Source organism: Phacochoerus africanus, chromosome 5 (genome assembly GCF_016906955.1).
Source record: "Phacochoerus africanus isolate WHEZ1 chromosome 5, ROS_Pafr_v1, whole genome shotgun sequence".
NCBI lineage: Eukaryota > Metazoa > Chordata > Mammalia > Artiodactyla > Suidae > Phacochoerus > Phacochoerus africanus.
In genome coordinates this window covers 28113430-28130057 of record NC_062548.1, presented here as the reverse complement: position 1 = coordinate 28130057, position 16628 = coordinate 28113430, and the positions used below count along the sequence as shown (strand labels likewise).

The 16628-nt window shown below is 42.3% G+C and overlaps 1 protein-coding gene across 1 annotated transcript in view; it reads left to right on the top strand.

The window, feature by feature from the left end:
• Window positions 1-629: 629 nt before the first annotated feature.
• Window positions 630-16628, top strand: part of LOC125127396 (cytochrome b-c1 complex subunit 2, mitochondrial) — a 30818-nt gene continuing 14819 nt past the window's right edge. The window contains exons 1-8 of the mRNA XM_047780340.1: window positions 630-786; window positions 3416-3499; window positions 3597-3746; window positions 4777-4841; window positions 6430-6486; window positions 6691-6815; window positions 9583-9680; window positions 14926-14983. Coding sequence (XP_047636296.1) covers window positions 754-786; window positions 3416-3499; window positions 3597-3746; window positions 4777-4841; window positions 6430-6486; window positions 6691-6815; window positions 9583-9680; window positions 14926-14983 — 670 coding nt within the window. The 5' untranslated portion in view covers window positions 630-753. The remainder of the gene's footprint in view (window positions 787-3415; window positions 3500-3596; window positions 3747-4776; window positions 4842-6429; window positions 6487-6690; window positions 6816-9582; window positions 9681-14925; window positions 14984-16628) is intronic.

The following is a 16628-nucleotide window of genomic DNA, read 5'->3' as shown; positions in this document are numbered from 1 at the left end:
ACTTCAGTTCCAGTCTCTCGCGCGAGCGCACCACTACTATTCAAAATTTTTAATCTAAGACAAAACTATAGCTCAGTTTTTATTTTCTACGTAATCCCAGTCTAGAATATAAATTCCATGAGAGTAGAGACCTTAGTTGTGAGGATTTCCTAAATTTCAGTCTCCCCGGACCTGGTCTGGCAGTAAGAACAGCGAATTCTCTGGGCAAGGCCTCTGCTCTCATGGAGCTAATGATCTAGCGAGGACTTCAAGCGAGAGGCGATCACACCAAGCCTTTGCTTCAGGGCAGCCACGGAGACCCCTCCCAAGGCCACCGGCCACCAGGCAGCGGGAAGTCCTGGAACTCAGTCGCCGCGGGGCGGGGGGGGAAGTCCCGGGCAGGGGCTCTTTCATTGGACAGTCCAGATCGGGAGAATCCAAAGTGGCGGGGGTGCTGGATGGGCTGTCCTAGACGTAGAAAAGGACTACAGAGTGGATATCCGCGCCAGGAAGAGAAACCTAAAAGTGGTCATTTAAATTGCCTTCTGAATATTTCCTTACGAAATTATGCGTCTCCCTAGCCTGCGTCTTGGAGGAATTGGACTGGTCCAACCTCCTCCGGGGAGCAGTAGAGCGCAGGCGGGTCGTGTAGAGAGGCCCCTCAGTAGGCGTGGGAAAGAGTGTCGCGGGGAGAGCTGGGCTATTCCCGCCCTCCGCCACCATCTTGCTCTCCTGCAAGGCGGTTGTGACCGCGGGTCCGAGCAATCTTAAGCCATGAAGCTTATAACCAGAGCCGGGTCTTTCTCGGTGAGCATAGCCGGCGGGCTTGGGGCAGGATTGGGAGAGCAGTTTGTTAGCAAGGTCATACGGACAGGAGGTGCCTGGTTTGGGGTCCCGGTGCCTTGGGCTCTGTTCTGCCCTTCAGCTGAACCCTGCCGGCCAAGTGGTCTGCAGGCTGGGTGGGTCGGGCGTCCGAAGGACAGCTCGTGGTCTGAGTACCGGCGACCCAAGGCCGGAAAACCGAAAGAGAGGGAGAGGGCTTGAGAGCCGAGGTGTAGCGACTGGGCGTTGGAGACCTTTGAAGGTCATTAGTGCACTTTGCTGGAGAAGGCGACCGCCAGACCTCGGACGCGGGAGGTCGGCGTAGACCTACCTGTCAGCCTCGGCCCCCCGTCCCTACCCTGTCAGCCTCGGCGTATGCTTCTTGGCGTATCACGGAGCATCAGCTTTTCCAATGGGCTTATGAGTATGATCCTAAGGAAGAAATGAGCTAATGTCTTTGTAGCGTTTTTCGCAGTGCCTGGAAGTTGTTACTGTGGTCTCCTGCTTTTCTTGATCTCTTGTCAGAGTTTATCCAGGAGGGGTTCTTGGCCTGCCCTCAAGAGCTTAAGCTCATTCAAGCCAAGCCGGAGTGAAGCATAGCTGTCGTCTGGGGAAATCTCCTCTAAGTGTCAGTGTTATATGTGTGGAACGGTAGTTATGGGGGAGGGGAGTCTTGTTCTCAGATTAAAAAATCTCAGCAAAGCCACCTTTGTTCCTAGGAGACAGTTGGCAATATCTAGAGACATTTTTGGTTGTAACAACCTGTGGGGGAGTGCTGCAGCTGAACATCCTACAGTGCCTAAAGCCATCCACGGCAAAGAATTATCCAGTCCCAAATGCCAAAATTACCTGTGTTTGCAAGGTAACCTAGGAACCTGATAGAGGGAGGTGCAAAAGACCAGGGAATGGAGTTTCTCTGCACTTAATGTTTAAGTAGATAAACTATGAATTGTACAAATAGCCGTAATTTAGTCTACAATTGTCTTACCCTTCCTAGCACCCCTAGACAAACCAGTGATTAGAGGAAAACCCAGTTAGACTGGGCAAAGATCTCCAAAGCGCCTCCTCCATTCCATCCATCTCCACCTTCCAGTAGGAAAAAAATACTCAGAGTTCCCATCGTGGCTCAGTGGAAACGAATCTGACTAGAATCCATGAGGACACAGGTTCAATCCCTGGCCTCGCTCAGTGGCTTAAGGATCTGGTGTTGCCGTGAGCTGTGGTGTAGGTAGTAGACACAGCTCAGAACTGAGCTTGCTGTGGCTGTGGCGTAAGCCAGCAGCTACAGCTCCGATTTAACCCCTAGCCTGGGAACCTCCATATGATATGTCACAAGTGCAGCCCTAAAAAAGCAAAAAAAAAAAAAAATTAAAATTAAAAATTTTTTTTAAATAAAACAGTAAAATCACTAGGAGGGTTAACTATATGAAACTAGGAACCAGCTTAGTACAGCACTGATGCTGAATGCACAACCAACAGCCTCCACCCCCTGGACAACACCGAGGGGCATTGCAGCCTCTGAGAGGGGGGGGTCCTTAGAAAAATCTAGTAGCATGTTTGTTTGATCCTGGGAGTACTGAGGATTAACTCTCAGCATCTCTAGTAGTCACCTTATGACCCTTCCACATCATCAAAGTGTGGCATTTTGTATCATTTGCCAAAAAAACCTGATTGCAGTTCAGCATTTTGGACCCATTATCTGACATATAAGAGGATCCTTTTACCCTTAATACTATACATACCACTGTAGTGGGTACATATAGTATATTGAGAATCTGCTGTGGATGAAGCTATTGTTCATCTCATGGTATATTAGTCAAAGAAGATAAAACCCTTGGTTGTATAGTATCAGTGTAATACAGAAGAGAGTGAAGATTCTATGGGAAAAATTGGGGGCTTAGACGAAATTTCTTTTATAGACTTTATCCTTTTTAAAGGTTACCTAAAATGATTAAGGAATGAAATCGTATTGGAAAATAGACCCAAAAGATGAAACTCTTTGGGCAGATAAGAGAAGCAGTCATGGTAAAATTTGTCTAAAAGGGTATGGATGTTGCTATTCCACAGTTTTCCAAAAAATTCCAAAGTATTAGAGCTAGAAAGAACCACTTGAAGCCTTAATAAGATAGTTAAAAGGTTTTTTTAAAAACAAAAACAAAAACAGGAGTTCCCGTCATGGCTCAGCAGAAACGAATCTGACTATGATCCTTGAGAACCCAGGTTCAATCCCCAACCTTGATCAGTGGGTTCAGGATGTGGTGTTGCTGTGACTGTGGTGTAGGCTGGCAGCTGTAACTCCAGTTCGACCCCTAGCCTGGGAACCTCCATATGCCGTGGGTGCAGCCCTAAAAAAAGACCAAAAAAATAGTAATGATTCTTTACATAGTAAGAAGTAAACATGGAGAACTCAGTATTCCTTCAGCCTCCACAAATCACAAAGAAATATTTTAGAATGGCATGGGGAAACTGGTGGATGAGTCAATCCACCAGTTAATCGGATAAGTCCCCTCGTGGAGTTCTTTTACCATTGAATACCCTCTGTTGCTTGGGCCCACTCTGATACAATGCACTGTTCTTTTGAGAAATGTGGTAACCTATCTTTTTTTGTGTTTAGAGATTTTATTCTCTCAAAGTTGCCCCCAAAGCTTTGGCCAGCGCTGCCCCTGCAGGAGTGCCTCTACAGCCTCAGGACCTTGAGGTTAGTCCCACTGAGTTGCTCACTGGCCCACCTGTGCCTTACTGTCCTTGGTAATATAAAGACATTAATCACATCCCTACTTTATCTTTAAATACAGTTTACCAGATTACCAAATGGTTTGGTGATCGCATCTCTCGAAAACTACGCTCCTGCATCAAGAATTGGTTTGTTCATTAAAGCAGGCAGTAGATATGAGGACTCCAACAATTTAGGAACCTCTCATCTGCTTCGTCTTGCATCCAGTTTGGTAAGCATCTTTACTACTGCAGTGTGTTTAGAAATCTACAGAGTTCCCTGGTGGCTCAGCAGGTTAAGGGTCTGGCATTGTCACTGCTATGGGGCAGGTTTGATCCCTGGTCCGGGAACTTCTGCACGCTTCGAGTGCTGCCCAAAAAAAGAAAGTAATCTGTGGTATCTTAGTTCTACAGAAAAGAAAAACAAAGCAACATCCCTATGTTAGTTTCCCAGAGCTGCCATAGTGAATTACCGCAAACAGTGTGGCTTAGACAACAGGAATTCGTCTTCTCATAGTCTGGACGCTGGAAGTCAGGCAGGGTGTCAGTAGAGCTCTGCTCCCGCTAAAGGCTCTAAAAAGAGTCTTGCCTTGTCTCTTTCTAGCTTCTGGTGATTGCCAGCAATCCTTGGCATTCCTTCACTTGTAGCTGCGTCATTCCAGTCTCTGCTCTTGGATACATGGCTTCTGTGTCCAAATATCCTTCTTATTTAAGTTTTTCAGTCATATTAGATTTAGGGTCCATGACCTTGTTTCAAGTTTTTGCATCTGCAAAGACTATTTCCAAATCAGGTCACATTTGCAGGTCCTGGATGAACATGATTTTTGGAGGGACATTATTCAACTCAGTACAGGTCCCAAAAAACCACAGGATACTTTTTACCACAGAGAAGCATTAAATTAGTGTCCCTCTGAATATTAGTGCTAGAGCATAGAAATCAATTTTTAAAGGAATTATTAAATGCCAGAAATTGAAAGAAAATTACTCTTTCCCATATGCAGATCTCTTGCAGAATAGAATGATGAATCCAGTAAGCTTGTATTTGATAATGAAATTTTAACCTAACTATACTTTATATAAAAATCTTTTATATAAAAGTTTTTGGGGAACTTTGTTTCATTATTCTTAAACTAGAAAGGATTCCCTATTTAGGTAATGTTCTTTTTAAATTTAATGACAAACACTAGATTTTGATGTAGAGTGATGTTTGGCAAGCGTAGCATTAAAAAAATACTAAAAAAAAATTGTTCTTTCTTTTCCAAGACTACAAAAGGAGCTTCATCTTTCAAGATAACCCGTGGAATCGAAGCAGTTGGTGGTAAATTAAGGTTTGTTACGATGAGTAATCAGAAATAGTGAAAACACCAGAGGGTAGTCAGTTGTAAAGGAACTTTTCTATTACCGAGGTGGTTAACAATTTCTTAAGGCACAAGAAGGAGAACACTGATAAATTTGACTGCAAAAAATGTAAAATATCCTTAGGCCTTAAAGTAAAAATTACGTTATCTGGGAGTAGATATTTGCAACATATGTAACCTGGAGAGAATTATTTGCAAAAATGAACTACAAATGAGGAAAAAAACAACCAAAGAGAAAATGGATAGGGAGAGGCTGTTCCCAGAAGAGGAAGCCAGTAGCAAGGATCTTTACTTGTAATCAACAGTGATGACAAGCATTTTATGCTTCTGGTGGAAGTATAAATTAATACGGCTACTTAGAAAAGAACCAAGTAATATCTGTTCATACTGAAAATGAGCATATTTTACAAGCTAACAATTTTTCATCCATATGCACAAAGGAATGCTTTATCGTTATCGAGACTGGAAGCAATTTAAATGCCTGTCTTTAGAGAGAGAGAAAAAGTATGATACAGTAACATGCTGGGCCTGCTACACAGCAGTTAAGGAAGAACTCGATCTGTACCCACATAGCAGACTTCAAAACAAAATGTTTTGTGGGAAAATAAGCTTCACAGTTTTTAAAGGTACAAGGTTTTTAACAAAATAATAGCATGTTGGTGCTTATGATTATACTTGTCTCTAGTGTGGGAGGAAGTGAGGGAGTTAGCCTGGGAAGGGTACAAAGAGATCTTCAACTTTAAAGTTTTTTTTTTTTTAAGTTGTGGTAAAATACACATAACATTGAATTTACCACTCTGCATCCACTAACCCCAAACTCCCAATCCATCCCACTCCCTCCAGCTCCCCCTTATATGTATGACTGGATCACTGTGCTGTACAGCAGAAATTGACGGAACATCGTAAATCAACCATACTTTACTATACAATTTTTAAAATATAAAAAAAAAAATGTACCACGTTAGAGTTCTCTAAGCAAGGTAAGGATCCAGTGTTGTCATTTCCCACTTTCAGGTGTATAGTCCTATGGCGATAAGTGGCATTAAGCACCATCACCACCACCATCTCCAGAATGTGTTGTTTTTGTTTTTTGCCTTTTAGGGCCGCACCCATGGCATAGGGAGGTTCCCAGGCTAGGGGTCAAATCACAGCTACAGCTGCCGGCCTACACCACAGCCACAACAAGGGGGGAATCTGAGCCGCATCTGCAGCCTACACCACAGCTCACAGCAATGCCGGATCGCTGACCCACTGAGCAAGGCCAGGGATCGAAGCTACATCCTCAGATACTAGTTGGATTTGCACCAGGACAGGAACTCCCTCCAGAATGTTTTCATCTTCCCCAGCTGAAACTGTAGCACTGACTTCCCCCATTCTCCCTTTCCCCCAGCCCCAGGCAGCCACCACTCTGTGTTCCGTGTCTGTGATTTTGACTGCTCTAGGCACCTCCTATCAGTGGAATCATACAGTATTTGCCAAAAGAGTTGGTTGATTTAACAAAGCTATAAGGGAAAGCTAATATTGATCTATAATTCACTGTGATTTATTTTTGACTTAGTGTGACTTCCACAAGGGAAAGCATGGCTTACACAGTGGAATGTCTGCGAGATGATATGTAAGTACCTGTAGGTGTTTTTTGTTTTTTTAAAGAAATATGGAGCTGCTCAATTCTAGTCTTTTTTTAATGGGGCATCGTGGCCTCTTTGGATTATTATTCACAAGGTGCCTGAAGTGGAATATCGAGAGCATTACAGTTCTGAGGAGTGGATGCTGGTTTTAAATTTTTTGACTGTAATTCTTATCTTCATGCCTTCTGTAGTGAGATCCTGATGGAGTTCCTACTCAATGTCACCGCAGCACCAGAATTTCGTCGTTGGGAGGTAGCTGCCCTGCAGTCTCAGCTAAGGATTGACAAAGCTGTGGCTTTTCAGAATCCACAGGCTCGTAAGTGCACTTTCAGATTATGTTCTGTCGTTTCTAAGATAACTGCGTTTTTTAAAAGATCAATTTGTAGAGGAATAAAACTGCAGTTGAAATTTTTTTCTCCTTGGGTTTAAAAATGCGCTTTCCAAAAATTAGCCCACTTTTGAAACATACCGTTCTGTTTGTTTCTAAACATTTGTGTTGTTGACTATTTTTCATCTTTGATAGTATGTAAATTGATTGTAGAATCCTGGGCCTTTTTCCTGTATGTCATTCCCCCAACCTGGTGTTTTTGTGGTTGTTTTCCTTTTTTCTTTTCTTTTTCAACTGCACCTTTGGTGTATGGAAGTTCCCAGGCCAGGAACTGAACGCAAACCAGATCCAACACCAGATCCTTAACCCACCATGCTGGCCCAGGGATCAAATCAGCACCTCCACAGAGACAAGCCTGATCATTAACCTACTGTGCCACAGCGGGAACTCCCTACCTGGTATTTTTTTAATGGTTGTTTTGCTTAGACCAAATCCGGCAGCAGTTTATAGTTGCTGCTGCTTTTATTGTTTATTGTTATGTATTGCTATTACTGTTTAGTCAACTCACCTTTATTGGGTCTTTCCAACCAATCAACTAAGTTTTTAAAAGTAAGAACTTTTTTGTATTCATATTTGTGTTTATATAATATTTAGTTAAATGATCTTGACAAGTACATCTGACGAAACAAATCTATTAAAAAGCACCCCTGACTCTCAGAAGTCATACATCTTCTGGTAGGAGCAAAAGTGTGCAGATAGACCACTGAGATAAATGCAGGTGATCAGCTGCAGGGGCTCTGGGTGGGATGGACTTCACTCAGATGCAGGCCTGTCAAGAGTGGGTCTCCCAAAAAGGAGAAAAAAAAAATGAAAGAATGGGTCTCCTGTCAGGTATTTGAAAAACAGTAAGTGCTTGCTTTCTGTTGGCTAATGATATTTCATAGTGATACTGTGTCACATAGGAGAACGATATTTGTTACTCCAGACCTCTACCAAAGAATTAGATAGAATGTTAAAGTTGTGGAAAAGATGGCTTGAGGAGTTCCTGTTGTGGCTTAGCGGTTAACGAACCAGACTAGCATCCATGAGGATGTGGGTTCGATCCCTGGCCTCGCTCAGTGGGTTGAGGATCCAGCATTGCCATGAGCTGTGGTGTAGGTTGCAGATGTGGCTCGGATCTGGTGTTGCTGTGGCTGTGGTGTAGGCCAGCGGCTGCAGCTCCATTTAGACCCCTTGCCTGGGAACCTCCATATGCCACAAGTGTGGCCCTACAAACAAACAAACAAGCAAAAAAAAAAAAAGACTTCTGTGTTCAGAGTAGCTTTCTTCCCCATTGATAGCGCTGAGGCCCCAGCCCTCATCCTTTCTGCCTGAACAGTTAGGTACTATTGTCTCCTGGAGAGTGTCTGCCTCCAGGCATACCTCTTCAGTCCATTGCTGTTACCTATCACTATTACAGTGATTTTTTGTTGTTGTTGTTGTTTTAGGGCACACCCATGGCATATGGAGGTTCCCAGGCTATGGGTCCAATTGGAGCTACAGCTGCCAGCCTACACCATAGCCACAGCAAGGAGGGATCCGAGCTGCGTCTGTGACATACACCACAGGTCATGGCAACGCCAGATCCTCAACCCACTGAGGGAGGCCAGGGATCGAACCCACAACCTCATGGTTCCTAGTCAGATTCGTTCCTGCTGCGCCACAACAGGAACTCCTACAGTGATCCTTCTGACGTGAAGATCCTGTAAAGGTGTCTTATTATCGATGAGGTAAAGTCCCAACCATTTAACTGAGCATCTTCGTTAATGCTAGTGATCTGGCCCCTGCCACCCTCCCTTGTTTCTCTCTCTACCCTCTTCCCTTCCCAGCTGCCATTCCCCTTTGCATCAAACTGTTGTCTGTTTCCTTTGCCTGAAATGCTGTTCCCAGATCATTCACCTGGGAAACACCTACTCATTCTGGCAGACTCATCCCATATTTTACTTCTCTTACTCCTTTCAGATTCCCACCACCCGTCCCTCGTGCCCTCGCTGCATTTTTGATATACTGCTAACTTCACATCCGTAATACTTTATGTTATAGCTTTTTCCCTCAACACTTTGAGGGCAGGTACTGTGTCTTACTCAGCTGTATTTCCTGCACCTGACACAGTACCTGGCATAGAGGGACTGCCCAAATGATAAATAAAAGACACATAGCTCAGGCAGAGGCACTGAACCCAGAAAGTAGGGACAGTGCCAGGGTACCAATGAGGAGTGCCGTTTGGCAGTGGCATTTGACCCCTGTAAGCTAATAATATGACCTCAAACTGATACTTTCCTATTCCTCTCATCCTGACAACTCCCTCATTACCTAGAGAGGGAACCTTGGAAGTAAGTGAAATTCAGATTAGATGACTTAAGGTCACAGGGCAAGGTGCTGGCAGAACTAACTAGATTCAGTTTCTGCATCTGAAATCCAGGTCATTGTCTACTTTCCAGGTGACACCAGGTAGATTGAAGTTAGAGATGTGTTTCGGTGGCTTCTGACATTTAGGAGCTGCTGTCCTAGAATCTCTTATTTTTCTCAGCACATTCAACTGGCAGAATTTTAAAAGTTGCTAGAGGTTAAATGATAATAAATTTCAAGTCCTCTGAATAGTTGAATGCTGTAAGATCACCAAAGTTGTATAGTCTAGTTGCTGTCTAGGCTCTAAACACTTTATTGTCTTTATTTAAATCACATTTCCTTAACTGCTTCTTTACTTACTTTACAGAGGTCCTTGAAAATTTGCATGCTGCAGCTTACCGAAATGCCTTGGCTAATTCCTTGTATTGTCCTGATTATAGGATTGGAAAAGTGACACCAGATCAGGTACTGATAAAACACATTATATTTTAAAATGTGTCTGTTTTCACATTAAATTGAACATGCACCTGCCGTTTCAGTTTTGTTTGCTAATTTTGCTTTTTATCTTCTAATTTAAGAAATTCTCTTGCTTATTTTTCCATCAGCTTGCTTTTTACCTAAAATTTGACCTGAACAATTTTTGCGTATCTTTCAACTAAAAAAAAGTTTTTATTACAAAAGCGACATATTCATCACAGAAAATTCAGAAAACAGGAGTTCCCGTCGTGGCGCAGTGGTTAACGAATCTGACTAGGAACCATGAGGTTGCAGGTTCGGTCCCTGCCCTTGCTCAGTGGGTTAACGATCCGGCGTTGCCGTGAGCTGTGGTATAGGTTGCAGACACGGCTCGGATCCTGCGTTGCTGTGGCTCTGGCGTAGGCCAGTGGCTGCAGCTCCGATTCAACCCCTAGCCTGGGAACCTCCATATGCCGCGGGAGCGGCCCAAGAAATAGCAACAACAACAACAACAACAACAAAATTCAGAAAACAAAGACAAGCAAAATAAAGGGAGTTCCCGTCGTAGCTCAGGGGTAACGAACCCCACTAGTATCCATGAGGACTTGGGTTCAATCCCTGCCCTGGCTCAGTGGCTTAAGCATCCAGCGTTGCTGTGGCTGTGGTGTAGGCCGCCAGCTGTAGCTGCCATTTGACCCCTAGCCTGGGAATTTCCATATGCCAGGGGTACAGCCCTAAAATGCAAAAAAAAAAGGCAAAATAAAGGGGGAAAAAATAGAAAATATCTCACACACCTAAAGGCACTCATTGTTTTGTTTTGTTTTTTTAATTAATGAATTTCCCTACATTTATAGGTGTACAACAATCATTACAACCACATTTTACAGCATTTCCATCCCAAACCCTCAGAGGCACTCATTGTTAACACCCAAATATAGTTTTCTTCTAGACTCTTTCTGTGTGTATGTGTCTTTTAAACAGTGTATGAATGTTTAAGTACCGTAATCTTGTGACGAAAAGTCTTCCTTTAACCACTCTGAATACCCAAACAGGAATGAAGGCCACTTCCATACCTCCCATGCCATCATCAGCTTGCTCACCAGCTCATTTACCTTCTCCAGCACACCTGCCTCACTCTGCTGGCAGTACAGATTTGTCACTTGTCGTAGCCATATGTATATCAGAGAGAGAACTTTGTTTCTAAAACATGAAACATTGAGCATTAAATCTGCAAGTGTAGATATGTGTATACAGTCTTAATTACCTACTCCTACCACTCACCCATTCCCCCTAAATTTTTTATCAAAAGACATTAAGAGAAAAACTGGGAGGACTTCCCATTTTAGCTCAATGGAAACAAATCCAACTGGTATCCATGAGGATGTAGCTTCGATCTCTGGCCCCACTCACTGAGTTGGGGATCCAGCGTTGCCTCAAGCTGTGGTATAGGTCAAAGACACAGCTCGGATCTGGCGTTGCTATGGTGTAGGCCGGCAGCTGTAGCTCTGATTCGACCCCCAGCCTGGGAACTTCCATATGCTATATGCCACATCTTCAGCACTAAACCAAAAAAGAGAGAGAGAGAAAGAGAGAAACTGGGAATTATCAACACTTTGAAAGTATACATGACTCAGAAATTAAGATACTTATTTTCAGAGTTCCCGTCGTGGCCAGTGGCTAACGAATCCTACTAGGAACCGTAAGGTTGCAGGTTCTATCCCTGGCCTGGCTTAGTGGGTTAAGGATCTGGCGTTGGCCATGAGCTGTGGTTAGGTCGCAGATGGGACTCAGATCCTGCGTTGCTGTGGCTGTGGTGTAGGCTGGTGGCTACAACTCCGATTGGACCCCTAGCCTGGGAACCTCCATATGCCGTAGGTGCAGCCCTGGAAAAAGACAAAAAGACAAAAAAAAAAAAAAGATGCTTATTCTCATTTCTGGTTATCCACGACAGAAAACTGAATTTTGTATCCCTTTCCTCTTTTGACTTACCTCCTTGTTAAGAAAACTATCCAAATATCAATTTAGTATCTTCCCTCATAGAGCACTTTTTAATTTTTTTAATTTTATGGTCATCCCTATGGCATATGGACATTCCGAGGCCAGGGACCGAATCTAAGCCACAGCTGCAACCTATGGCACAGCTGTGGCAATGCTGGATCCTTTAATTAGTGTGTCACATTGGGAACTCCAAATAGGGCGCGGCACTTTAAAAAAAAAAATTATAAGTGATATCATCCAACTTGGAATCACCAATATTTTTTCATAAGACTGGCCTCTAGTGGGTTTTTAAAGTTTTTCAATAAGCAGATTCACTCTTGTAAAGATAGATGATTAAAGTTATGTATGTCGTTTGAGGTAGCTAAAAGAATGAACATATCAGGAGTTCTCATCATGGCTCAACAGAAACAAATCTGACTGGTATCCATGAGGACACAGGTTCAATCCCTGGCCTCGCTCAGTGGGTTAAGGATCTGGTGTTGCCATGTGCTGTGGTGTAAGTCAAAGACAGGGCTCGGATCCCACGTTGCTGTGGCTATGGTGTAGGCTGTCAGCTGTAGCTCCAATTCGACTCCCCTAGCCTGGGAACCTTCATATGCCTCAGATGTGGCCCTAAAAAGACACACACAAAAAAAAGGAATGAACATAGCATAGCAAATCATTTACCTAAAAGGGTGTCTATTGTGGCATTGGGTATAATTAAAAAATAATTAGAAACAAATTAAATATCCAACATTAGAGAACTAGTTAGATGATGTATTAAATGTAGAATGGAATACTTATTCAACCATTCAAAAATAGGTACTGATAATGAAAATTTTCATGGCATATTGTCAAGTAAAGAAAAGATAATTTATGAATAAGATATACCAAGGGAATCCCATTTTTTAAAAAATAAGGTGTGTGTATGTATCATGTACACACACATGTAACATGTTGGAGAAATACCAACATGTTAACTACAGTAATTAGCATTTTTTTAAATGTATCCCTAGGCTAAAGGAAATTCTAAGGAAATTGATGCTAGAATACTTTGAGCAGAGGCAGCATTCATTAGAAAAACATCAGTTTAAAAAAAAAAAAAAGAAAGAATATGGCTTTCCAAGGTGGAGACACCATTTATTTTAGGGCACAAATTCTCATAGATTGTTTATAGTTACCTTAGTTTAGTTTAACAGTCTCAACCAACATTAGTCAAGGAACCCTTTTTTTTTTGGCTGCGCCCTCAGCAATGACCCAAGCCACTACAGTGACAATGCTAGATCTTTTCCTACTGTACCACAAGAGAACTCTACCAAGGAGCCTTTTTAGCCAATTTTTCCTCCACTCATACCCAAATAATGATTTTTTTTTTTTTTAGTGCCTGCAGCATATGCAAGTTCCCAGGCTAGGGTTCAAATTGGAGCTGCAGCTGCAGTCCTACACCACAGCCACAGCAGTGCCAGTTCTGAGCTGCATCTGCAACCCACGCCGCAGCTCACACAAATGCCGGATCCTTCAACCCACTGAGTGGGGGGCCAGGAATCAAACCTGCATCCTCATGGATACTAGTCAGTTTCATTATCCATTAGCCACAATGGGAACTGCACAGTGAATTTTTTTTTTTTTGTCTTTTTAGCTATTTCTTGGGCCGCTCTTGCGGCATATGGAGGTTACCAGGCTAGGGGTCGAATCGGAGCTGTAGCCACCGGCCTACACCAGAGCCACAGCAACGTGGGATCCGAGCCGCATCTGCAACCTACACCACAGCTCAGGGCAACGCCGGATCCTTAACCCACTGAGCAAGGGCAGGGACCGAACCCACAACCTCATGGTTCCTAGTCAGATTCGTTAACCACTGCGCCACGACGGGAACTCCCACAGTGAATTTTTAATACCATGGATATACTGTAGATCTCTTTATGTACTTTACATGTATTAGTACTTTATATGTAAAGAAATAAGTTTTTTTTTTTTCTTACCCCCCAAGAAGTAATTTTCATTCTCTTGGGAGCAGTAGTGCGCCTGTTGAGAATGCGTGTTTTCGCCCTCCTTTTGTATATTAGGTCTGAAGTGGTGGTGTAAACCGGTGACTGTCAATTCTCACTGATTCTCAGATCAGCTAGGTGGTTGATGAGATAGGTGGGCAGTTTATTTTAAATAAAGATTCCAAGGAGTTCCCTCGTAGAAACTCCTTGGGTTAAAGGTCTGGCATTGTCACTGCAGCAGCTCAGGTCATTGCTGTGGCGTGGGTTCAGTCCCTGGCCCAGGAACTTCTCTGTGCCACATGTGTGACCAAAAAAATGAAAAAATAAAGATCCAGAATTTCACATTGAACCTAACTGTATCAGTCCGTATAATGGGCCCAGGAATGGGATAGGGTGGGGAGAGATTGACAGAGTTTGTTTTTATTTTTTAAGCCCTCCAGATAATTGTATAATCATCCAGGCTGGAAAGCCCGGTATAGACCGTAACTTCATATCAGGAAAACCTTTAAAGATAGGCGAGAGGTATATGGTGATAAAACTCTATTAGCCCTACTATAGAATATTAATAATAGTGCTTTATTACTACCTGTATAAAGGCAAAAGAAACCTGCTATACTTCTTAATCATTAAGCTTAATGATCTTAATGATTAATGGTCTTAATGATTAAGATCCCATTTTTTCAAGTTCAAGCTAGCGTGTGCTCTAATTTTTAATTCCTTTTTTTTATTAGCAGCTTCACTGAGATATATTCGCATACCATACACTTCACACATTTAAAATATGCAATTCAGTGGTTTTCATTATATTCAGTTATATAACCATCACATTAAGACATTAAGTTCTGTTCTTTTTTTTTTCTTTCTTTCTTTTCTCTTCTTAGGGCCACACTGGTGGCATATGGAAGTTCCCAGGCTAGGGGTCAGATTGGAGCTATAGCTACAGCTGCCAGCCTCTAACCACAGCCACTGCAATGCAGGATCCAAGCCCTAACTTGTGGCAATGCCAGATACTTAACCCACTGAGCGAGCTCAGGGATGGAACCCATATCCTCATGGTTACTAGTTGGGTTCTTAACCCACTAAACCACAATGGGAGCTCCAAATTCTAGTTCTTTTAAGCAGTGGTCTTTAAAATTTCAGTGTAATTCAGCACTGGATAGTCCTTCATAGTTTATTATATCAGCTTTTAAGCCTGAATATTTATTTTCTGCTGAAAAGCAGTTTTACATTTTTTACAGCTTCCTATATTTATATAAATATAACCTAATAAATGTTTTTAACTTCCTCAGTTACATTACTATGTACAGAACCATTTCACAAGTGCAAGAATGGCTTTGATTGGACTTGGTAAGTTGGGGATTGCCTGCATGTCAGTTTGTTTCTTTAAGAGTAGTCCTTTAACTCACAGACATAGAGAACAGACTTGCGGTTGCCCAGAGGGAAGAAAGGTAGAGGAGAGTTGGGTGGGAAGTTTGGGACTAGCAGATGGAAACTCTATGCAATTAACAAACCACAAGATCCTGTTGTATTGCACAGGGCACTATATTCAAGTATCCTGTAATAAACCAAAAAGAATATGAGACAGAATATATGTATATCTGAATCACTTTGCTGTACATGAGAAACTAATACAACCTTGCAAATCAACTCCACTTCAATAAAAAAAAAAAGTAGTATGACTTGCCAGATAGTGAAACATGTGAATAACTTAATGAAAAGACAGCATTATCCCTGAAACACTGTAAACTCGCACGATCATATGTAACTGTGTATATATACATCTTTCACAGTTATGTACAGATGGATGACTAGATAGCTGGATCATTTACAGTTTCAGTGTTCTTGACTCTCAGAAAAGGTGATAGAAAATTCGCTGAGGTGGCTGTCTTTTATAAACTGGTGGGGTGGAAGAGTGGACACCTTTCCAGCACATTGTAACTCATTCACTATATAGGTTACCAGCCTCAATGTATCATATACTTATTTGGATATTTTCATAAATTCTAATCACAGAGTTACCCTTCATGATGTTCTGTCTCATTCTAGAAAGTGGTTAATTGAAAAAAAGAAACTCTAAGATGTTCTGCCCGTAAATGTTGCACTCAGAGCTATGAATAAAAATATTGTTTCACTGATGTGAGTCAAAAAGAAAAAAGTAGTCCATTAAGCTATAGTTATGTGAACACAGGACCGAACAAAATTTTCAAACTCATCTTTTATGTCAGAAAAAGTAGGTATGTGATAGGATTTTATTTTATTTTATTTATTTTTTGTCTTTATGCCATTTCTAGGGGCATACCTGCGGCACATGGAGGTTCCCAGGCTAGGGATTGAATCGGAGCTGTAGCCACCCGCCTACGCCAGAGCCACAGCAACGCGGGATCCGAGCCACATCTGCAACCTACACCACAGCTCATGGCAACGCTGGATTGTTAACCCACTGAGCAAGGGCAGGGATCGAACCCGCAACCTCATGGTTCCTAGTCGGATTCGTTAACTACTGTGCCATGACGGGAACTCCCTCATTTAACCTTTTAAAACATGGCTTTTAAATTTAGGACAGTATTTGCAAAACCTATGACAAAGGGCAAATTTCTCTAAGCAAAGAGCTTTTGTTCTTGTTTTAGGTACACTTTAATAGAAAAGTAGACAAAGGGCATGAAACAATTTGTGGGGAAACTGTCTATGCCAGTTACTGTAAAATGTGTCATAACCAAGTAGTTTTTAGTCTGTGAAACTGGCAAAAATTTAAAGATTGATGCTGCTCAGTATTAACCAAGGTATGATGAAATTGGCACTCTCAAAAATTATTAGTGGGAGTGTAAACTGATATAACATTTTTAGAAGTCTGAATATATTAAAATTTTGAATGTTTATTCTCTCTTTTTTTTTTTTTTGGTCTTTTTAGGGCCATACCTACGGCATGTGGAGGTTCCCAGGCTAGGGGTCCAATCAGAGCTGTGGCTGCTGTCCTACACCACAGCCACAGCAA